The 22713-nt window shown below is 37.2% G+C and overlaps 4 protein-coding genes across 8 annotated transcripts; 2 read left to right on the top strand and 2 right to left on the bottom strand.

Moving 5' to 3' along the window:
- Positions 1–1834: 1834 nt before the first annotated feature.
- Atg12 (Autophagy-related 12) lies at positions 1835–5199 on the top strand. 3 transcript variants are annotated; one of them, XR_013260666.1, is made up of 4 exons: positions 1835–2101; positions 2171–2307; positions 2387–3463; positions 3549–3589. XR_013260666.1 is itself a non-coding variant. In XM_077432349.1 (3 exons), the coding sequence occupies exons 1-3, from the start codon at positions 1960–1962 to the stop codon at positions 2507–2509; spliced, it is 402 nt and encodes a 133-aa protein (XP_077288475.1). In that variant the 5' UTR covers positions 1835–1959; the 3' UTR covers positions 2510–3582. The 3 variants fall into 3 exon arrangements, 2 of the variants coding, with proteins under 2 accessions (XP_077288475.1, XP_077288476.1); XM_077432349.1 differs by having other exon boundaries at positions 2387–3582; XM_077432350.1 differs by lacking the exons at positions 2387–3463; positions 3549–3589 and adding an exon at positions 4187–5199 and having other exon boundaries at positions 1862–2101.
- Positions 4551–12270, bottom strand: LOC143912900 (cilia- and flagella-associated protein 52). The gene is made up of 13 exons (XM_077432348.1): positions 12222–12270; positions 11892–12154; positions 10241–10445; positions 10028–10163; positions 8834–8973; positions 8619–8764; positions 8307–8497; positions 6895–7189; positions 6663–6814; positions 6430–6574; positions 5070–5162; positions 4850–4993; positions 4551–4763 (listed from the first exon to the last, which is right to left on the bottom strand). The coding sequence occupies exons 1-13, from the start codon at positions 12268–12270 to the stop codon at positions 4551–4553; spliced, it is 2172 nt and encodes a 723-aa protein (XP_077288474.1).
- A 2952-nt stretch (positions 12271–15222) lies between these two features.
- LOC143913392 (baculoviral IAP repeat-containing protein 5-like) lies at positions 15223–16608 on the bottom strand. 3 transcript variants are annotated; one of them, XM_077433129.1, is made up of 3 exons: positions 16412–16608; positions 15849–16202; positions 15223–15772 (listed from the first exon to the last, which is right to left on the bottom strand). In XM_077433129.1, the coding sequence occupies exons 2-3, from the start codon at positions 16131–16133 to the stop codon at positions 15644–15646; spliced, it is 414 nt and encodes a 137-aa protein (XP_077289255.1). In that variant the 5' UTR covers positions 16134–16202; positions 16412–16608; the 3' UTR covers positions 15223–15643. The 3 variants fall into 3 exon arrangements, with proteins under 3 accessions (XP_077289255.1, XP_077289257.1, XP_077289256.1); XM_077433131.1 differs by having other exon boundaries at positions 15239–15772; positions 16460–16484; XM_077433130.1 differs by having other exon boundaries at positions 15239–15772; positions 16374–16447.
- Positions 16609–18112: 1504 nt separating this feature from the next.
- Positions 18113–21862, top strand: Ack-like (activated Cdc42 kinase-like). The gene has a single exon (XM_077433128.1). It carries the CDS (start codon positions 18113–18115, stop codon positions 21761–21763), a length of 3651 nt encoding a protein of 1216 aa, XP_077289254.1. The 3' UTR covers positions 21764–21862.
- The last annotated feature ends 851 nt before the right edge of the window (positions 21863–22713 follow it).

Below are 22713 nucleotides of genomic sequence, written 5' to 3'. Positions count from 1 at the left end.
TTCGTTTTGACGACAAAGAAACCAGACAAGAAAGAATACACGTGTCGTCTGATAAATTAGAACCTATCAGGACAATTTTTAATAAATTTGTAGAAGAATGTAAACGTAATAATTCTCCAAGTTGCAACATTACTGTGGATGAACGTTTGGCTACCTATAGAGGCAATTGCCCATTCCGCGTGTATATGAAGTCGAAACCCGGTAGATATGGAATAAAAATGTGGGTATCGGCTGACTCTTCAACAGCATATATATTAAATATACAGGTTTATACAGGTATGGTTAATAATTGCCGAGAGATAAATCAAGGGAATCGTGTAGTGATGGATTAAGTTCAACCGCAATATGGCACCAATAGAGGTGTAACAACGGACAACTTTTTTTCTTCGGTGGCATTAGCTGATAACCTTTTAGATAAAGGGCTAACTCTAACTGGTACCCTACGTAAAAATAAACGGGAAATTCCTAAAGAATTTTTACCATCGAAACATAGACTTTTACACAGTAGCTTGTTTGGTTTTACATCAACCAAGACATTAGTTTCGTATGTGCCAAAAAAAAATAAAGCAGTTTTGCTATTGTCTACTCAATTTCATGACAGTGAAGTGAGTAGTCATGAAGAAAAGAAGCCGGAAATAATAATGTTTTATAATAAAACAAAAGGTGCAGTAGATACCGGCGATAAAATGTTTTTATGGAGATGCTGGATATAGCTGCGCTAAATGCATATTTGCTATGGGCGCAGAAATATCCAGAATGGAAGGCGAATAACAGAAGTCGACGAAAATTATTTATTAGAGAACTTAGTTTGGAATTAGCTATGCCCAATATTGTATTTTTTTTATTTACGTTTACTTCTCATTTTTTTTATCAATTTATGTATTTGTGTATTAAAATTATTATTGTGAAAATAAATACATGAAAAGTACATATAAACATATTTTATTTTATTTGATGAAAAAATTGAATATATTTTTACGCATAGGTTTTGAATCTTCGCGTAATTCTGGCGGATGTGGCGTGATTTCTGATCAGCGAGTCGCGGAGTGGGGGCCTAGTGTTCGTCCTCACTTGGAGATGGGCGGCCTTCTGGGATTGTCGTTCACGCGTCTTCAATTTCATGCTTTTTAGATCGTTTTTAGCAGTATATTACCAATATTGATACATATATATTAATTTATATAGATACGGACTATTACTATAGTCATGAATAGAAGGAAAAATGGTTAAATATTCATATTTATCAGACTTTAAAATCACGAATTTCTAGAACGACTGAGTCGACATCACCGCTGCACGCGTAATTTTTTAGCACCGTAAGGGAAAGGTTAAAAAGTATGATGTCTTCTTTCGTATTTTTTAAGGAATATAATTTCGACTCTCATTTATTTCGGCCACCTGGGTGAATTTGTACATATATTAGGCGCGCCCCTGTTACAGAGCAATATTATTCTACTATTAATCTCAAAATAAGACCACAAAATGGTTCGGTGATTATTCCACATAAAGGAAGTATGTAAAAAAGCAAAGTCACTAAAATTTCGATCACGCAACATCTGGCACCGAAAAACTTCATCAATTAACTTCCGCGAGATTGCTTTTTGCGGAATAATCCGTTTACCCCACAAAACATGGCCTATCCAAAGAAATAAAAAGGGCAATGAAAGACAAACTTAAAAAAGCAAGTTTTAAAAATATAGACCTGCTCTTCAATAAAAGCTATATATATATATTAGGAAAAACATAATAGTTGTTGGCCACGCTTACTGGATCTTTGGCTACTTGAATTTCGTATAAAAAAAGAAAATAATTTTTTTTATTATATGCCTGTGTTTCAGTCTATTATCGCTAAATAACCTCCGAGTTTTCTGTCAAATTTGACAGTTCGGTCGTCGATAGACATAAATCGAAAGTAAGCGTTAACCAAGTTTATACGCAGCACGTCTCAAACCGTACAAAATGAGTGAAGATAATCCAGCCGATGAGAGTTTACCTGCAGACGTATCGCTTGGCGTCGGTCTCATGTCCTTGGATTCCAACCAGGACACACCTAGATCTGATTCCAACGGTGGAACCGTAGTCAAGACTGATAAACTTAAAAGTATACAACTCTCCACACATTTAATCATTTCAAATTTGCTATATGTATATTAACAAAAACGAATTTCAGTTGATATACTGCTGAAGGCGACTGGAAATGCCCCAATAATGAAGAAGAAAAAATGGGCCGTTGACGCCGAGAAACCCATCGGATGGATAATGGAATTCGTCAAGAAATATTTGAAACTAGACGCTAACGAAAAATTGGTTAATCTCACATTAATTTTGTTCAATGTGATCATTTATTCAAAGTCATTGTACTCATGTGCAAATTTTTAAATTTCAGTTTTTATACGTGAATCAAACGTTTGCACCATCTCCGGATCAGATCGTGAGGAATCTGTACGAGTGCTTCGGAACCGACGGGAAATTAATTCTTCACTATTGCAAGAGTCAAGCGTGGGGATGAAACTGCTTTAAATCAATACATACGTATACTAAATTATGCCGCACATATTATGTACATTTCGACTATAATTTTAACTATAATACATATTTTATAATAATTGCCAACGGAAATATATGCGTATTATACGAGAATTCATAGCAATAGGTACAACATCGTCACATATGTATGATTTTTTGATTTATTTATATATTGATTTTGTAAATCTCTACTGAGAATCTTTAACTTGTCACAATTTAAACTCAACATTCCGAAATAATTTTTTTTTATACATAATGATTGTTTAATTTGTTATAATTGAAACTGAAAAAACTTTTATAATTTATTGAAATTAAACTTTTAATTTTAAATGCATCGGGTTGTACGATTCAAGTGAAACATTATCTATATATAAACCATACTTAAGACATTTCAATATTATCAATATGGTTCGGTGATTATTCCACACAAAGCGATCTCGCACACGTCACTAAAATCTCGATCACGGAACATGTTGCACCCGAAAATTCCACACATCGAGAGTTATTCACGTGAACTATCATACTAACGAGAACTTGAGTGTCAGATATTCCATATTCGCGATATTCGTGGCAACGATTGTCGTGCACACGATCGCAATGTGCGAAATAATCCATTTACCTATCAATATATTATATGTATGTATGTAGATTTAAAGCATCATCATAAAACAAAGACCGTTGTGTGTGTGTGTGTGAATTCGTTCCTGGTTGGCTGTCGTCAAATTCATTTGTGATTGGCTGTCGTCAAACTCGTTTCTGATTGGCTGTCGTGAAATATTCATTCTTTTAGATTCTTTAGAATTAATAAAAAAAATGGTAGCCTGACAACTTAGCGCCGACCTATCAGCGCACAGACTATTCAGGGCACGTTTAATTTAGCACAAAATCAATTTTTTCAAGAAGTTTTAAATGTGTTTTCGAAAATAATTACTTAACCGCTTAGCTGCCCAAAGCGCCTTAAGGCGCAAACAGCCGTATCTATTTTACGCTCAGCGCGTCGGCTGGGCGTCTAAGCGGCTAAGCCAGATAGAACCTATGTACATATAGAATATTTTCAAAATATAATAAAACAAAATAAAATTTCCAAATTTAATTTATTAAATATACATATAAACCATCGAAACATTAAAAAGTGAAAAATTAATCTTCTGTTAACATTTAACATTTTAATCCTTTGCCGATATCGGAGGTGTACACATGGTCGTCGGTGTTGAACATTTTTTGCTTTTACTTTCGCATGATGTGCATACGCTTCCTGAAATAGCTAAAATCACATACATAGATACATGTATATAGAACTTTGTATAAATACAAAACTAGCAAACACATATTTCAAAAGGGTTTGGTGCAAACGATCGACAAGCGCCAGACAGACTGAACCACAGATTAACTGGATTGCTGCTTTAAACTTAATTCTCGACTTCACGAATGATAGATTGCACATCAGATGACGAGTAACCTTTCGATGTGCACAGATGCAATTATTAAAATTGAGTTGGATCTTTCTGGCGAGTTTAATAAGGCAAAATTCCGAACTAAAGTATCAGAAGCACAGAACGTATACAGAGTAGGTATGTCGGGACTTCGGGGAGATTTCGCTTAGTGTATGTGCGAGCAGTGCGCACGCATAAGATACACGTGTCGTTAATCTGTGCTTCAGTCTGTCTGGCGCTTGTCGATCGTTTGCACCGCATCAATTTCAAAACGTTGTCACATTAGAAAAGAGTTTTTTGTTTTATTTTACAATCCGAGCATTGAATTAAACAAAAGTCCTTAAATGACGACTCTAAACATTGTATTGATTGAGCATTGTTAATGGAATTCACTGAATTGATCTGACAGTCGGCAAATCAATTGCAGAACGTAGCATCTTATATGCTGCGAGCACCACTGGCATTTCAAATAGAGGTGCTCACCAGATTCAATATACATACACAGCTATACTAAATGACCCACTCATAAACCATAGACTACAAAACTCCTTGATTGAACATTAAACCGTGCCCATAAAGATAGGACTGTTATCAACATACTGAAATAGCGGCAAAGTTACCTGGTTTAGATTTATCGAGCGATTTCTCTTTACAAGTACACGGACAGTTGGCGATAACGCTGCTTCGGGCCGTGTTTATCGTCGATATATTCTCCTCCTTGTGCGGACTGAACTTCAACGGTATCCTCGGCGACTCTCTCTTACTCTTCGCCGAGTTCGGAACGCTGATGACGCACGAATGCTCCTGTCCGTTAAACTTAAATCAGCGATACGACGACAATGAAATCAGAATTGAATATATATATATATATATAACCACGCTACACTCACGGAAGGACACCTCCACACGAAGATGTCGCCAGATCTGCTCGCGCTCACGATATACTTGCCGTCGTAAGAGAAGCTCGCCGTCGATATAACTCCCGAATGCCCGATTCCAATATGCGTGTATATGCCTTCGTGATATTTCCAAAGCTAAACGTTTATTTTTATTGAATTAATTTCAATAACATGTATATATTGCGTATTTTATATATAATTTTATGTTTACTTTAAGTATCTGATCATTTCCACCGGTCACGAAAGACTCTCCGGAACTGTTTATATGGAGAGCGTTCACAGCGCCATTATTTGACGCTTCCAACTGTAATATTTGTATTAAAAGACATTTAAAATATTTTAATTCAGTATGGTTTTATTTATCAACTACCCAAGACATTATACCTAATTTTTATATGAACTTTCAGCAAAATGGAAAAGATTGTTAACCGTTTGCCCGCGGCCGTCTACTATGGAAGCTTTGGGTAACAAGTCTGTAGTGCGGCTGTGTTCCATAGAATTACTGAACTTTGCACGGGATTTTGAGGCTTATATGCGCCTATTTCAACTGTTTTAAGGTTCAAAATTGATTGAATATATTATTGAGTTGAATGCAGCCAAAAATTAGTTTTTTGTGGAACCATACTGAAACCTCGTTTATGTGACGTTCCGTCATCATACAATTATGAAGAATGATTTTATTGTTTAAAATAATACTTTATGTGCTAATTAACATATCTGGTTACTTGAGTAAATATTAAAATCTGTATTTAAGGTCGAAAACTCGATTGCAAAATTCGCGAAAAAGGTGCCGCGTACAGGGCTTGTTCGCTATATTTATTGCCGCGGGCAAAGGGTTAAACACAATACGGAATAAACGCTACAAAAAAAGAGTAAGGGCAAGGATTTTTAGATATAACAATTTTTAGATATTTAGATATGAGAATTGTATACACAACAATCTCAATAATTAAATCACATAAAAAGTATTATATTTAATGACCTTAAAACATTTTAAACCATTGAGTTTAAACATAGCGTTCTACCGATCGAAACATCCTTGTACATACATAAGTGTTATCGTTAAACAGTCCCTCAACCAGACCAGCATATCTTAGATTTGACAAATCCAAATTAACAGAAATCTGATTGATGAGCTTGATATCCCTTGCAACAGGTGACGAAGCCATCAAAGCCATTGGTACGTGCCACGGGAGAAAAGAACAAACTGCGGCATCTAATGTACCTGAGCTAGCTGGGAACATTGAAGCTCAATCCTACAGGACTTGCTCACCAAACCAACCAGTAAATTAAAGACATGCTACCTCAACTAAACTCTACGTTGTTATTGTAAGGGAATTATAACCTATTGCTCTCAGCAGTTAGGCACTAGGATAGCGACCGTAAACTATCATATATGTATATCTGAGAAACCTTCTCTATACTCTCTCAATTCTCAAGCAATGGAATATATGTACATATATGGAAGAAGCTAAAACCTGATCCAGATACCTTAGACCCGACAATATTCGTTTTGCCATATTTTATTGCACTAATAAATACAAACCTACTAATAACGTAAATCAAATCACCTCTCTCAACAATACACCACTGCTGGTCTGCCAATAGGCGACTCTTCGATCAGTGCCCACCGTTATAATCTGACATCCGGTCGGTTCATAGCAAACTCCTCTGAACAATGTATTGGAAAACATAATCTGCCGTCGACAAAGTTTTCTAAAATCCATAAAAATCAATACAAAACCACAAAATGGCAACACATATGTACATATATACAACACACACGCACACACAATTTGCCTACATTATATCCCAAATTATACATGACCCGTCAGCTCCGGCACTGACCGCTTCCGTGTTGATATTGTTGACTTGAATCGCCGACACGGGGCATTTGTGCTCCTTCAGAACGGCCTTCAGCGATTGTTTGTCGGCTTCAATGTGCCAAACTCTCACCTGGAACATTCACACATTCAACACCGTTGAATAAATTCATCGGCTTCGTGACTATACCAACTATCAGACTATACAATCACCTGTCCTTCGTAGCCTCCGGATATTAAGGTCCTCCCATCGGATGTTATTGCAAGGGCTGTCGTTCCTTTGTTGTGGGTGTTCAGTATGCAATACATCAACTGTCCAGTGAGCGGAGTAAATGCTCTGATACATCCGTCGTCCCAACCTGAAACGATGGCTTTACCGTTGTGCGTGAACAGAACGCTCGAGCATGCGAAGTTGGCGACCTGGATCCGTAGCAACTCTTGACACGTCTTTAAACACCAGACTCGGATGTCACCGACTCCGGCAGTAGCGAAGACTTCTGATATACCGCTAAAGATTATCAAATTATTATACTTATAATATTAAAAAAAAAAAATCGGTTTAAATTGACTATTTTATTGTATATACTGTTTAAATATTCCATACTGGAAAAATAAATTTTTTTCATCATTGAATAATTTAATCAGAAAAGTTAAAAACATCGTAGGAATCTAACACAACTAGTTCTATTACGAATCAAAACCAGTGATCTCATCATCGATCCTGTACAAACATGCATAGCTCAAGAGCAACGACCCCTTCGACCATTCCAGAAGAAAGAGTTCATCGCTCGATCGTAAAACGAACGAAGCCCAACAGTGGTGTCATCAGGCAACCGCGACACATGTCTGAAAAGTCATTTACGCGTGGCACGCTGACCCCACAGCTATAAAGAAAATAGGTCAACACGTGTCTCTAACACACGTGTCCTGGAAACGAAGACAAAGCGTCTGCACACGGCACGCTACAAGCCAAAACGTATATAAAGCGACGCAGCAGCTCCAGACGCCAGAGTGAACCTCTGGAGTTCAACCAGATCACTTCTCCGAAGCCCAACCTCTTCGTACATACAATAACCATTGTAACGATTGAACAAAAATAAACGATTTTCTTAGAAACACAAACGGTGTTTTCTTAGACCGGGACACGGTCAGCACATCTGTCCCGCGTACTAAAACATCTTTTCGATATTATTGATAAAATAATTTATCTACATATGTATGTATATGTCACAGTGAAATTATATTTCAAGTGAAAATATATTTTAAGAATAAATTGTAAATAGGTTTTTGAGCTCTTTTTCCTATTACGCTGTACATATTAACATTATAATAATATAATACTATGATTACTAACAAAATTAATTTAAAATTGTAAAATAGAAAATGATCAGTAGATCAGTAGCTATTAAAATAGATATAAGATGTATTGTGAACATAATTTAGTAATAATAAAAAGCATTTAAAAATCAAAATATAACGGCTCATATACTGTATATTGAAAAGGGAGAATAAACAAACACACTAAACTATCGTACGGAAACTTTTGTTTAGGCAGATTGAAAGATAAAATTATGTCAAATTGCATTCAAAGTGATTCAAACTGTCTTAATCAAAAAATGTCTTACTGAGGAAACGCTATATCGTGGACCGTCGATGTGTGGCAGGTGACTACTAGAGTGACTTGAAACGTTTTTAAGTTCACCAGATATATTTCGCAAGACTTCATGCCGACCAAGAACGTATTATCCTTTTTGCGATCGTCGTTTTTCATGATTTGCAGAGACGTCACCGATCCGTTGAGCCTTTTCATCCTAATCTACATATATAATAAGTATATATAATAGCAACAAAAACAATATTAAAATTAATTATAAATTACATATATGTATATGTATATAAAAGCAAAATTATGTATATAATTATCATTCTAAACCTACAGATTTAAAATGTGGAGTCACTGGCGTGTACACTTTGCTCTTCGGCAGCGGTTTAGTCCACTTCATCTCTTCGAGATGCTCGACAGTACCATCGCCGGCTGCGACGATTAACGTTTCATCATCCAATATAGCAATGCAAGCAACGCCTGATCGATATAAATCGTATTACAATTCAAATATAATTATTATAAACGTGGAAATGAATCAAAATATACCGGCGCTGTAGAATACAGTCTCGGGTCGTGGACAATTTTTTCTCCAAATGCCACACTTTGCCAGACAACCGGACATCGAAGCTCTGATATCGTTCGATTCACTCGAGAGATCAAACTTTATTTTTATTATATCGCCTGACCTATTTGTATGGTAAAAAAATTAAACAACATCACCATTAGAACACATTAGTTCAAATATGCAATAGTAAGTTTTTATAGTCTTTCATAATATCGTTATCCAATTTGACTTTAGGAACTAGCAGATATATTAGGCATCCTTCAAACAAATTTATTTGGTATTATTTTTTTTAAAGATTAATGTTTGTTTGTTTCTCCACTATGCAAATATACAGTTTTCAATTTAGAATCACCAAATTTAATATGTACACATGTTACAATGATTTCATACTAGCTGTGAAAGTATACTTTCACTGACATTTTAGGGAATTATATTCAGAATATGTACTTTATATTTACTTTGGATACTTATATCAACGTTGTGTCCCCTTCTTCTACCTCCAATAAAAGTTTTCCGATAACTTCTTCAGTATATAAATGTTTAATTACACCAGAAGTAAAATTCGATAATGTTAAACTTTTTTTTTAGTTTATCCAAATACAGCTTCATTTGATTTCTGAATGAAATGCTCCATTATTGATAAATTGAACAGTCCTTAGTCCTGCCTTTCAATTGGTGCTATTTATAGAAGTAGAATGCATAGAATCGCTCTCAGCCTCTAAAAATGTTGCTACAAAAACTCTGTGCGGCAGAGTTTGTTCATTGTTTGCTAAACTTCGTCTCTCTCTCTCTCTCTCTCTCTTGTCTCTCTTCTGACTTTCCGTCTCTCTTCGATGGCTCGCTTTTAGACGATACTTTTGTTAACAATGACAATTCTATGCATTCTACTTCCATGGTGCTATTCCAATGTCCTGATTTGTGTAATATGCTTTTTTTTTGGTGAAAGTATATGTAAGTTCACTGTGGAACACAGATTCACTGTAACATATATACTATTACATTTCATAGTATTCTAAACTTAAGCTGTAGAAAGCAAAGTTTTCTTAAAAAATTCAGTTTTTTTTTTTTTTTTTCAACTTTTGACTCTGGACAATGTCAAGTATATCTGCTATTGTACATATATGTATATATTTATAAAGTGAACACCCTTCGCACGTCTCTCTTATTATAATTACGTCGTTCCACAGTAGCCATAATCGTCGTTTTTGTTCAGGGCCACACAAACGATATATCTCTTCAACTTTCCCATGGACACATCGTTCACGGCGACGCCCTTTGTAGCCTTATTCACACTCCAAACACGAAGATTATCTGAACATACGAAATAAATTAAATCAAAATCATAACACAACACGTAAGTGATTCAAAAGACTGAGCGAAACACACACTTTCTCCCCCTGTCACGAAACAATTGGGTCTCCGCTTCATAGAGGCCAGAGTCCGAGCGTCTCCGGTGATGATCTTAGCAGCGGTCATTGTGCATAATGCAGTTTTGGATGGGATATCCCACACGCAAATCTTTCCGCAATCTTCCCCACCAATCGATATCATGAACGAGTCATCGCATGAAAACACTAGACTCTCCACTCGAACCTTGCAATAAATAAATAATAAAATAAAAAAAAAACAACACATCTTTATCTATGAAATAATTACATAGACGCAGTTTTGTTTTATACAGAAATTTTAATTGGTATCGATCTCCACATGTTAATAATGTCTTTTAGAAAAATGAATCTACATATGTATGTATTTCGAATTCAGTTAATCTTGCAAATGAAGAAACAATTGTTATGGAAATTGGATGATACTATGACATATAAGTAGACCCGTATTTTGGGCACTTTGCTATTAATGATTAATTGATGCTAAAATTCGGAATAGATGCTAAATTCGTAAAATATGCGAATAGATGCTAAAATAACAAACAAAAGTGAAATTTGCATAAAATTTATAAAATTAATAGACAATTTAGAAGGGTCTTCCTATCCCTTTGCCCATTTATTATGTGAAGAAATTGAGGGGATAAAACAGAGCTTGCAGTTTACAATAGACGGTGTTTTTCCTGTCGAAACCAAGCAACTGCTCTTGTCTACTACTGTAAATAAAAGACGACAGTTGGAGCTGTGTATCCAAAAGGCTGCTCAAAAAAGCGTTTTAAAACTAGACTCACACTCAAGACGAAATGAGACAAATCTATTCCTCCGAACGTTGAGTAAACTATTCAATCCATCTGTGGCAGGTTTAAAATCTAATATTAATGATAAAGAAACAGTTTTGTTTTTTAGAAACCTGCCATTGTTTAATGTATTAACACAGGCTCAATGTTTGGAAGGATATCAGCACTTTTTAGAAAATTAATAGGGAATATAAAAAGTGAATCCACGCCGGAAACATTGCTATTATTGATGGCAACAAAAATTAAATATGAAGAGTTTGGTTGTGCCGCTCTAAAATCTATTTGGTGTCCCGTTAATAGTGTGGATGCTGAAAGGTATTTTAGTAAATACAATATAATTGTTACCGATCGTCGCACGAATCTCAAAAAAGAATCTGTAGAAATATGCTCCATGTTAAGTTTTAATCAATTTTAATTGTTATTATATTTTTATATTCATATTTTTTGTCTTTGTATTTTTATATTCATGTTTTTTTCATTGTAATTTTAATTCCAAAACATTTTTGAATTTTTATATTATTTTTTAATTGTTGTGTTATCTTTAAATTGTATATATGTATATAAATTTTATTAAAATTCATCGAAATTTTTTATTATTTAAAATTAAACTCTTCATAAAAATAGATGCTAAATTGAACATTTTTAATGTCCTAAAACGCTAAAATGCAAAATGAAAATGCTAAAATTGACAAAAATAGATGCCCAAAATACGGGTCTCTAATAATGCCTTTTAGAAAAATGAATCTATGTAGATATGTATTTCGAATTCAGTTAATCTTGCAAATGAAGAAACAATTGTTGTGGAAATTGGATGATACTATGACATATATGTAAGTATAAAATAATAATGTGATATGAACCATGTGGTATTCATGCTTGGCCAAAATGTTCTTCGTCTCAAAATCCCACAGTATCACAACGGACTTGAATCCGATTTTGTTACTCTGGCCTGATCCGACGTACTGCCCCCCTGGAGACACGTCCAATGCCGATATTGGATTCGAGTGACCTGTCAAGAAGTCCATCTTCTTCGTGATCCAATTTTGTATGCATATTTTATCACCCATCGGGTATACAATGTGTGTACCGTCCGGATGATATTTTAAACTGCTGTATGTCGAGCCTGGAATTTAGCACGAGTGTCATTATTCCCGCGGGGATCTTTTCTTATGATATTCAATTAGACTTACCATTGAAGCCGATCATGGCGTATATTTCCAGTTGTTTAATTTCATCCATTTTTCGAGAGTTTCAGAATCAGACGTTAGTTAGAATGCAATCTTTAATGTATCAAAATGCTTTATTGTAACCAAGGCAACCGTGCACAATGTGTAAACATCGATATATCTGTTGAATGTTTAATATATAGACATAACAACATATTTGATACTCAAGATATGCTTGAATGATTTTAATAATGTTTAATCTGATTAAAATAGAAGTACTTTTATATTAGTTTGTTTGGCGGAAACTATTGTTGTAACTTGGCTTGTAAGTGAGCATAGATTTACCTAGTAGCAATCTCGTAATGTACAACATCATCTTTGAAATTCGTTGTATTTCCATTCAGATGTTCCTGGGTAATATCGATGAATACAAATTATCCTTCAAACGACTGGGAAGAAACCGCACGCTGTTAAATAATCTCATTGGTGATAGTGGCTAGATTCTGTTTTAACAAACATACCTTTATCTCTTCCTTTTCTAGATCATTTGTCATTACAACTAAGAGAAATGTAATATTAATAGAAGTGGCTTTAGGGCCGGGCCGCACCGTGCGACTTGCGAGCGACTTGGTTGAGGGGGACCAGACCAATGCATGCAGGTAGATGGGACATGCCACACCCGTCAACTTGTTTGTCGCACACATTTCCATACATTTTTTCAGGCCGCACGGTGCAACTTTGTCGGCCGACTTGTTGCGCGACACGAATGCATTGGTCTGGTCCCCCTCAACCAAGTTGTTCGCGAGTTGAGCGGTGCGGCCCGGCCCTTAGGTGTTCTTTTGTTGTCAAGTGACATTCTGTCTGTACATGGACAGTAAGCAAGGACCGCAAATATTGTATTTCATCACAATACTGAAATAAATACTTATAGTTTTAAATCTGGTATTGGAGAAGAGAATCGTCATTTTTAGTTCCATTTACATTATAGATTGTAGGAATCTCGTCACCGCAATCGAAACATCTATTGCGATGGAGGATACATTTCTCACGCTCAACCATTGACGTCATCTCGAGTCGAGAAACTTCCACCCCAACAAATCAAGCGGAACGACGCGAAGTCGAAGAACACCTGCATCCATTAAAGTGCAGCTGTACAAACAACAACTACATTGTAACCCATTGAACAAACATCCAGACTCACTGGAACAAAGGGTGATAAAAACTAAATCGAGTGGAACGACGCCACATATTCGAGAATATTCCACCCTAACAAATCAAACGGAATGAACTGCATTCCTCGCATCTCTTGCACACGAACCGCATACAGCGGACTACTATATAAACCCGCACAGCGGGCTTAACAGTCAGTCAACAACCAGCAGCAGACCATGCTACACCAACAACCAGTCAGCTAGAAGCAGCCAACCAGCAACAGAGCCAGACTCACTCAACCTGCAACAACCAACGAGGACTTCCAGAACATACCTGCTTCAAAAACATATTTATACACTTGTATACTCGAAACCAAATAAAAGGCTTTACCCAAACATACAGTATTTCAAACTCAGAACACAGAGGAACCTGTCTATAAACCCATTTGGACTGGTGGTGAAGAACACCTTCACAACTAGACCAGTCCCCATAAGATAATTATTTTTACATAAAAATATAAATTTTTCACGAAGTATGTGATAATGACAGCACTGGTGAAAAAAAGGCTCAGATTTGAAACATTCCATTAGTAGCTTCCGTCTGGCTCTTGGTTAGTGTTCGGCGTCGGAAGGATTTTAATACTTTTCAATACTAAGTATATGTTTTCATTGTTTAAAAATCGATCACAATCTTATCTATGCCCTAATTGTTGATAATAATAAATTGGCCATATTTGATTTTTAGAAAAGATTGAACCGTGAACAATATGAGCCAAATTGGTGAAGAAATACGTGTGCAGCATGCATCGTTTCTGTCGAAACACATGTACCGTTTGTACATCAAGCAAAAAAATTGTGATGCTGTCTTAGTTGTCGAGAATAGAAGGTTAGTCTTGCTTCAAATATTATGTATTGTATATTTAACTTGAGGTTTTATGTTTACTAAAAATACGAACTACATAACTCTGTAACAAAATATGCTGTTTGCAGATTCTATGTACACAAGTTAATTTTAATGTGTAACAGTGACTATTTGGCGGACCGTTTAAACCAAACACCGGAGGTAATTGTCTTGGACAATTGTGACGATTTTCTTCTGGACACGGTGAGCAAAGCTGTTGCTTACTTCTACAAAGGCAAAATCGGTGAGAATTTCAACTTTTCAGAAAGTTCATTCGTATTAATACAATGGTTCTACACATGTACATATATGAGAAATTTTACAATATTTGCAGATTTGGATCCTCGTGAGGCGATGGAGTTCGAATATTTAATCCCAAATGAAAATACGTACTTTTGACTTTTGATTTGAACTGGACGACTACTCGGAAATATTTGAAAGCTGAAAATTATTACAAATGAAAGATAAAATAACCGACTATAGATTCCAATATTCATTTTGAACAGGAAATTGACAGATTTTGAGACATCGACCGAACAACACCAAGATATAGAAAAATCGCGCGATTTAAAAAACACATATCTCCGAATCTCGAGCCAATCAACATTTTTATTACCAGATTCGTGTTTACTGGGCATAGATCTATAAGAAGTCATATCTCGTCTCTGAACCAAAAAAAAGTCGTCATTTGTCAGTGTAATTACTCTTGATCGAACTGCCTAACTCGTAACATAAATAATTACTTTATAGCAATCGATTTCATGTTTTTAAACCTCCTAGCAAACGATCGACTATACTCTAGAGCAGACCAGGAGTCTTGTATACCCATACACTGTAAAAAGCGCCAATATTGTGAAATGTAACGAAAAAGCGATGAAATGTATCAAAAAATTTCCAAATTGTGGTATTTGTCATATGAATACACAATACAAAACATTTTTCAACACAATTTCCATTAAAAATCAGATGATTTAAATAATAATCTCATTGTGTTTGTATGTATTTAATTTAAATTATTCATCGAACAAGCTTGCATCAATTTTATAAAAAAAATATATACACATATTAAACGGATACTGCTTTTGAATGGTGTTAGAACATTCACCAGTTACAAATAAATATTTTAAGTAGCGTCATCTAACGATTAATCTATTCCACATTCATACGAAAACATGCCTTTCCGTGCACAATATAACATTTCTACATAGACAGTAATGCAGACGTTTTATAATTTAAAATTCAGTCATTAGATCATTTTCGACCTGAATCATATTAATATCTTAATTCAATACACATTAGAAACAAAGACAGCAGTGTTTCAATCAAAATATTCGTATACTGCAATATTTTTGCTTCTATATTATACAAATTCTTATAATAAACAAGTGATAAATCTATTTCCCTTTACCAGAGACTAATTTCAACATTTTGAATTCGTTTTTAAAATTATCCATGCTGAAAAGAAATTGCTTTTCCAATTTGTTTAACCGGAATTGATTCAACACAGCACATAGATCGGAGATCTGCAAAACAAATCAAGCAATTATATATATGCAAACGCATAGTAAATTATATATCAATGTGGAATTGAAAACTCACCAGCATATCGTCTTGGGCTTTTCCAATTTGAGCAAACATGCAGTATTCGGCATGACTTTTGTGCTCTTTCCACGGATCGTCGAATTTTTCCCACCCGTTCAAGCGCTTGTTGCAAAGGAAGCATTCTACTAAATCGGGGTCGTCTGGAGAACCGACAAAATAAAACCCGGCTTCGGCCATTTTTTCGGCGTTACACGAATCAGACTTGTCGAACGGCCAATTTTTGTAGGTTTCATAGCGGCATTCTTCGAACACCATTTCATTAGGAACAGCTTCGTTAGTCATCTTTGTAAATAATATGTCCTGTATTTTCTTTGTGCAAGACTAATTCTGAAATGATTCTCCAATAGGAATCTGTAAATTTTCAAAATTAAATAATCTATGAGTACATTTAGTATCCAGTTAAATTATGCTATACGTTGAGGTTATGACAACAATGCAAGCAACGGATTGTCAAGTTTGGAAATATTGATATATATTTACATTTATGCGTGATTACAGATATATTTATAGATTGATATGAACAATTAAACTAAAAATCGTGCGGTTTAACGAAAACTTACTGCACACGAATAAAGTTATCGAATCTGACAACTGCTACAATCGTTTACCGGCTGTTTCAAATTTCTGAGCAAGTGTTGCCAGTTCGAAATATTTCTGTTATAAAGGGCACGGTTCGGTGATTACTAGTCAAAAATGTGAACCAGTCACAGGACAACCGGTTGCTCTAGATCGGTCACACGTGATCATCCGTCACACTAAAACTGGTCACACCCTAAAATCGGTCACGAGAAAACTGATTGACCGATTTTAGGGTGTGACCAGTTTTCTCGTGACCAGTTTTAGTGTGACGGGTGATCACGTGTGACCGATCTAGAGCGACCGGTTGTCCTGTGACTGGTTCACATATGACTAGTAGTCCGTTTACCAAGGGCACATGTAAAAATATAAATGTTCGTTGCACTATGGTTATTGACTAATTGGCCATGCGATAGTCATAAGTAGAGTTAGGACCGGAAATGTGCCGTTTATTGTTCAATTGTTGTAAATGCTTTGTAAAAAAGGTTCAGCAAACCTTAAACAATGCATTTACAACATTTGAACAATAAACGGCCCCCTCAGGGTCCGGGCTTTAGTCATAAGCCACTTGAATTTACCGGGAAGGTGAAAACTTCTACATATGAACAACACATTTTGACTTGTTATGTTTAACCTTCGCTTTGCAGTGTTAAAAAAATCTACGCGTTTATTTAATATGCTAGTTTCAGATTAAATGAAATCCACCTAAATATAAAAAAAAGCGTAAGCTAAACCTAATTTTGTCAATATGCAATTATTGTTTATCGTGTACGCTTTGAATAAAAGTTCGATAAGGAGAGGCTAAAATTCAAGTGGGCATCGATTTTCGTATGCTCAATGGAGTATAGAAAATGTATTTTTCTCGTGCTGCAGAGTAGGATTCGTTAAAAATTGAGTGACTTGACTTAAATTTCGCATATTTTGAATTTCGCACTCTCGAGACATTCAATCTTTCAAAGATGCTCAAGAACATAAATACCCCTTGGAACAAAACAGCGCCAAGGGGTATTTATATGTTATCCGAGGGTTCTAACCCTTTTTTATGGAATTCCATTGCGTAACTTTTAACGTAAAATTAGGATTTTTCGAAACTGCGCCACTATTCCGTGTAATTCAGTGCATTCTTCCGGGAACCGCACCATTCCGTATTAGAAAGTTATCCCATTCGTTGCCCATATGTTAGTGAAACTATTTATATCTCGAAAAAGTCTTACATATAGAGAAACAAAAACGAGGAAAAAAATCAAGTCGTATATTTTCAAACGCCTCCTGCTTTCTCTTCCAAATATATTCTAAAAAACAGTTGTATAACATTATAGACAATGGCCGAAATATCACGTCTAGCGACCTTTGAATTTTACGCACAATATTATTCAAGCATTCTCAACCTTTCGTGCAATGTATATCTCGCTGAATTTCCACCCAGTAAAAATTGATATTGACACGTCCCCGAGTTTGACATTCAGACAGCAGCGCGCCAACATGGTGGCCCAGTGTTTTGACAGCTGCCCGTAAGAATCCCAATAACAACAACACAGATTGACATACCATGATCGTCCACTCCAGAACCTCAACCGGGATCAACGTATCATCCATTTAACATACGAATACACCGTCCATAAGCTTATGTACTTTAAATAACCTATTGTATATATAAATATATATATATACATATAACCGGAAACATGGAGAATGGCATAGGCCTGTTTGAGTTCTTAAACGAGGCCGAACTCCAGCAGTACTACGACTCTTTCAAGAGCGACCTCAAGATACAGAAGACGTCCCAACTCAAGTATGTCACTGACGAGGATCTCAATCAACTGGGTATGTCCCGGCCTGAACAGAGACGTCTCAAGAAGTTCTACGCCAAGTATTACAGTCAAAACTATCTGTCGAAAATCAAACGCCTACTCGGACCAACCAAACGAGACGATCTATCGACGTCTTCGCTCTCTTCCGAGGATAAATCACCCGATGCCAAAACCAACTCGACATCCGACACCTTGAACAAGGTTGCTAATAAACACATCATACCAGCTGAAAATATAACTGTCAATAAAGAATTAGGCACGGGTGAGTTCGGCGTAGTGCAACAAGGCGTGTGGACCAACGGCGCTCACGGAATTCAAGTTGCAATCAAATGCCTCTACCGGGAGCAGATGCACACCAACGCCATGGAATTTTTAAAAGAAGCTGCCATCATGCATGGAATCGAACATAAAAGCATCGTTAGATTGTACGGCGTTGTACTCCATCCGGATTCGTTGATGCTCGTCACTGAACTGGCACCTCTGCGTTCACTCCTCGAATGCTTGAAAGAAGTCGCTCTAAGAACGAGCTTCCCCGTATTGACTTTATGCGACTTTGCTTTGCAAATATGCGAAGGGATGGCCTATTTGGAAAATAAACGGTTGATACACCGAGATTTGGCTGCACGCAATATCTTAGTATTCACTAAGAATAAAGTTAAAGTCTCTGATTTTGGTTTGTCGAGGGCTCTCGGTGCCGGAAAGGATTACTATCAGACTAATTTCAATGTTAATCTCAAACTGCCGATCGCTTGGTGCGCCCCAGAGTGTATAAGCTATTTAAAATTCACGTCTAGTAGTGATGTGTGGGCTTTCGCCGTCACTCTATGGGAAATGTTCTCGTATGGTTTTCAACCGTGGGCTGCTTTTTCCGGCCATCAGATTCTTGTGGCTATTGATACGCCGAATTGTCAACGCTTGGAACCGCCCGAGTGCTGTCCGAAGGAGTATTACGCGCTGATGATGAAGTGTTGGAATCATGAGCCGACCAAGAGGCCGAAGTTCTCCGAGCTTGTTTCGATATTGCCCGATTGTAAACCGGAACAGGTTCAAGCCGCCGCTTCGAGCAACTTTGACGCGTCGAATAAAAAATCAGACCAGTTGCATTATAGAATCGGCGATGTTATCACCGTGCTCGATAAGAGCACATCGGTGACTCAATGGAAGGGCTCGTTGAACAATGGCTCGACTGGATTGTTCAATCCGTTGAACACTGTATCATATCTAGGAGCTAGTCTCCCATCGGCCGGTACTAAAACTTCATACTCACCATCTAATGAATTGATCGGGTCGGGTTTGCGTAGTTCTTTGATTCGAAACGATAAGGAACGTTCAACGATCACTCGCCGGAAGCTCCGTAGCGATATGATATCAGCGCCGCAAGGCGAAGTCAAACACACCGGACATATCGGTTTGGACGGCGCTTACTTTGGCGACGTTTCATTCTTGGAATACAATAAGTTGCCCAGACAAGTTGTAACGCCGTATAAGCCGTCGGAGGATTTGGAACAGACTCCACTGATCAATCCGAACTCGCCGTCTCACCTCACCGGTAATAATTCGATTCTATTACGAGAGACAATCAAACCGAATACCATAAATGTCACCGATATACCGACGGCCGATGTAGAAGACATTAGAGAGTATGGTAATATCGACGATCGTAATAACGGCCATAATTTCACGTTTGAAACGTTCCCGTTGCAAAAGCGGATATTCAAATGGGGCAAAAAGAAGGATGGTAGAAACGCCGATGAACCGTTTTTGTCTAATTCAAAAGCGTCTAGTCAGAGCTTGGACGTTTGCAAGTCTAATGAGGTGGTCGATGACGAGTCCGATGTCCAGTTGCATAATTACCAAGAGATATCCGATGACGAGGATCAAAGGGCGTCCGATTTCGGTCAGTCGCTTCTGGACGAAATGGAAATGATGTTTAGAAGCTATGGCGAGTCTAAATCCACTTCTAACAATCAAGATTTCATCAACACTAATCACCGCAACGAACTTACGGAGCTGAATTCGAAGCTGGCGCACTCTTCGTTGACGTCTAAAAAGAAGCAAACAGTCAAACCTATATCGGCTCATGATTCACGCACGCTAGACTCGGCTATAGCCCTCGCCAACAAGATCACTGTGAAGTCGATGACTGATTTGGAGCAGGAAGAACCGCCCCGTACTCCAACATCGCCTGCTGAACGCTCTAAATTCTCATTTCGTTTCCCGCTCGGTGGACACTCGAGCGGCAGCCACTCTAGAAACGGCACTATAAAAGAATCCGACGTCAAAATGGAAAAGCGAAACTTCAGCCAAGAGGCTCAAAGCGTACCGGATATTCAAACAAGCCTCACCGAAGAGAGCAAACTCGCGTATAAAAGTCTCATTGAGCAACCGTGCCAATTGGAAACGACTTTGATGAAGATCAAAAACAAGCATATAGAAGCGATGCAAAACAGCCACTCGCATTTCGAGATGGAAACCTTCGGAAAGCATCATCACTGCAGCGACAAGTTGATATCTATAGACACACCAGATACGGCCTCGCCTATTAGGAACACCGTCAAGAATGTGAACCCGTTGCCTTTGCCGCCGAAAGATCCTTCGAAGCATACAGACGTTGGTAAAAGACACACACGTAAACATCCGCTGATTCTGCATGCTCCGGCTCCGTCGCACGATGTGTTCACTTTCGAAGTAAACACGTCTAAGATTGTGACACCAAACGTTGAGGATAAAATCTCCGAACGTAACATCTTCGCTGCGAATCAGTATGAGAATGTAACAAACAACTTTCCTACGACTAGTCTCAATCCGTTCGATACTCCGTCTCTCAACTTCGAAGCTCAAATCGAGACCGACTTTAACTCGGCTGATTGTTGCGACGGCTTGACAAACAATTTCGACTTTGAAGGTTGTTCCAAATCTAACGTGGACAATTCCCTGGACGTTCCGTTCGGCGGCAAACACAATCTGATGAAGACCGGGAACAGGGAAGGGTTTGCGTTGTCGTTAAATGACAACGTCGAGTTGGATTTCATCGACGAGAGTCCGAACTCTTCGCTGCGACCGTTTATAGCATTCGAAGCCAAGCCGTCACCGTTCACTCAAGATACGAAGCCGTTGCAATATCCGGAACTTTGCTTGTTTCCCACGACGAAGGATGATCTGAAAGTGGGCGATCCGCTGGAGACGAATAATCTCATGAAGAATTCTCCCGATCGAGTGTCGGTTGAAGATTTACTCGAGTTCGCCGATCAGAAGCCGTGCGGCCGGCAGCGAGGCACCGATTCAGACGAGGTCCGGATCATGTGTAAGGTGCTGAATCAACAGGTCTCGCCTGAGGCGTGTCTGTCGGCTTTGGACTTCGCCTCTTGGAACGTTCACCGCGCCATCAAACTAGCCAAGCTGAAGCTTATGGGGCTCGATAGTCCCACGCTGTACGAGTGCTCCGTGGCGTTGGACGGATGCGAGTGGGACGTGGCCAGAGCTGCTGCTATGCTCGCTGATTCCGTCGACATTGCACAAGTCTAAACTGCAATTTCTTTCGTTTGCCGAGGTATTGTGGATACAAGATTTGGTATCCGGGATGTAAGAAATCTCACATATGTACAACGTAACTTTCAAATCGCCCAAAGTAAAACAAAAAAAAATAAAGGAATATTATACATTATATATATTTTACAGTTGTTGCGTATCTTCCAGTTGTAATGTATTTTGACTAGTTAGAATACATATATTCAAACTAACCTGGTACCAACTACCGTTATAGTTAAAGTGTATTTTCAGTTGTAATATATTTTGACTTGTTGTAATATATTCCGTCTAACCCACCTAAGTTGATTCATATGGCGAATTACATTCCAACTAGTCACAATATACTACGACTGAAAATACAGTTCAATTATAACTTTGTATCAGGTTAGACGGAAAGGCTAGGTTTTCGTGAAAACGTCACTCTACGACTAGTAAACTGAGTTGGAAAGTCACATTTATGTTTTGAACGATAATCCTTTATTCGTAATACCTAGCATATATTAACGCATTATTGAATTCTAAAGCATTCTTAAAAACGTAAAAGCTCTCAAAATTCAACTGTTATATTTCAACTGGCGCACATTGTTGAAAGTTTATTTGCGCTTTTAGAGTTTACTACTTGAATTGTATTCTGATATGAATGACCTAAAACGCCAGATAGAATATATTACAACTAAAAATACACTTCGACTGTAACATATACATTATTGCATGTTATATAGAAAATATGAATGTGACGTGTGACTTTTTATAACGTCTATTATTCTAATGTATATTGAAGTTTTTATACACAAAGTGTCGAAAATTAGACCTATGATGTAAACCTCCACAGTTTCTTGGTAAACGAAGTTGAATGTAATTTTGTATTTTTTATATTAATTATTCTGTAATATGAGGGTGAGTCTCTAATTGTAATATCTTTTCAGTTGTATCTACGTATACAGATA

Source organism: Arctopsyche grandis, chromosome 6 (genome assembly GCF_051622035.1).
Source record: "Arctopsyche grandis isolate Sample6627 chromosome 6, ASM5162203v2, whole genome shotgun sequence".
In the NCBI taxonomy this organism is placed as follows: Eukaryota; Metazoa; Arthropoda; class Insecta; order Trichoptera; family Hydropsychidae; genus Arctopsyche; species Arctopsyche grandis.
This window is presented reverse-complemented; position numbering and strand designations above follow the sequence as displayed.

What these genes read in the sequence shown, in the direction of transcription:
- Atg12 (XM_077432349.1), top strand. Translation starts at nt 1,960, where the DNA reads ATGAGTGAAGATAATCCAGCCGATGAGAGTTTACCTGCAGACGTATCG. An exon ending in CAAGACTGATAAACTTAAAA is followed by an intron (nt 2,102 to 2,170) that starts GTATACAACTCT and finishes AACGAATTTCAG; the next exon opens with TTGATATACTGCTGAAGGCG. An exon ending in TAGACGCTAACGAAAAATTG is followed by an intron (nt 2,308 to 2,386) that starts GTTAATCTCACA and finishes TTTAAATTTCAG; the next exon opens with TTTTTATACGTGAATCAAAC.
- LOC143912900 (XM_077432348.1), bottom strand. Translation starts at nt 12,270, where the DNA reads ATGGATGAAATTAAACAACTGGAAATATACGCCATGATCGGCTTCAAT. An exon ending in TTTCGTGACAGGGGGAGAAA is followed by an intron (nt 10,164 to 10,240) that starts GTGTGTGTTTCG and finishes TCGTATGTTCAG; the next exon opens with ATAATCTTCGTGTTTGGAGT. An exon ending in GAAATGATCAGATACTTAAA is followed by an intron (nt 4,994 to 5,069) that starts GTAAACATAAAA and finishes ATAAACGTTTAG; the next exon opens with CTTTGGAAATATCACGAAGG.
- Ack-like (XM_077433128.1), top strand. Translation starts at nt 18,113, where the DNA reads ATGGAGAATGGCATAGGCCTGTTTGAGTTCTTAAACGAGGCCGAACTC.
- LOC143913392 (XM_077433129.1), bottom strand. Translation starts at nt 16,133, where the DNA reads ATGACTAACGAAGCTGTTCCTAATGAAATGGTGTTCGAAGAATGCCGC. An exon ending in AAGCCCAAGACGATATGCTG is followed by an intron (nt 15,773 to 15,848) that starts GTGAGTTTTCAA and finishes TTTGTTTTGCAG; the next exon opens with ATCTCCGATCTATGTGCTGT.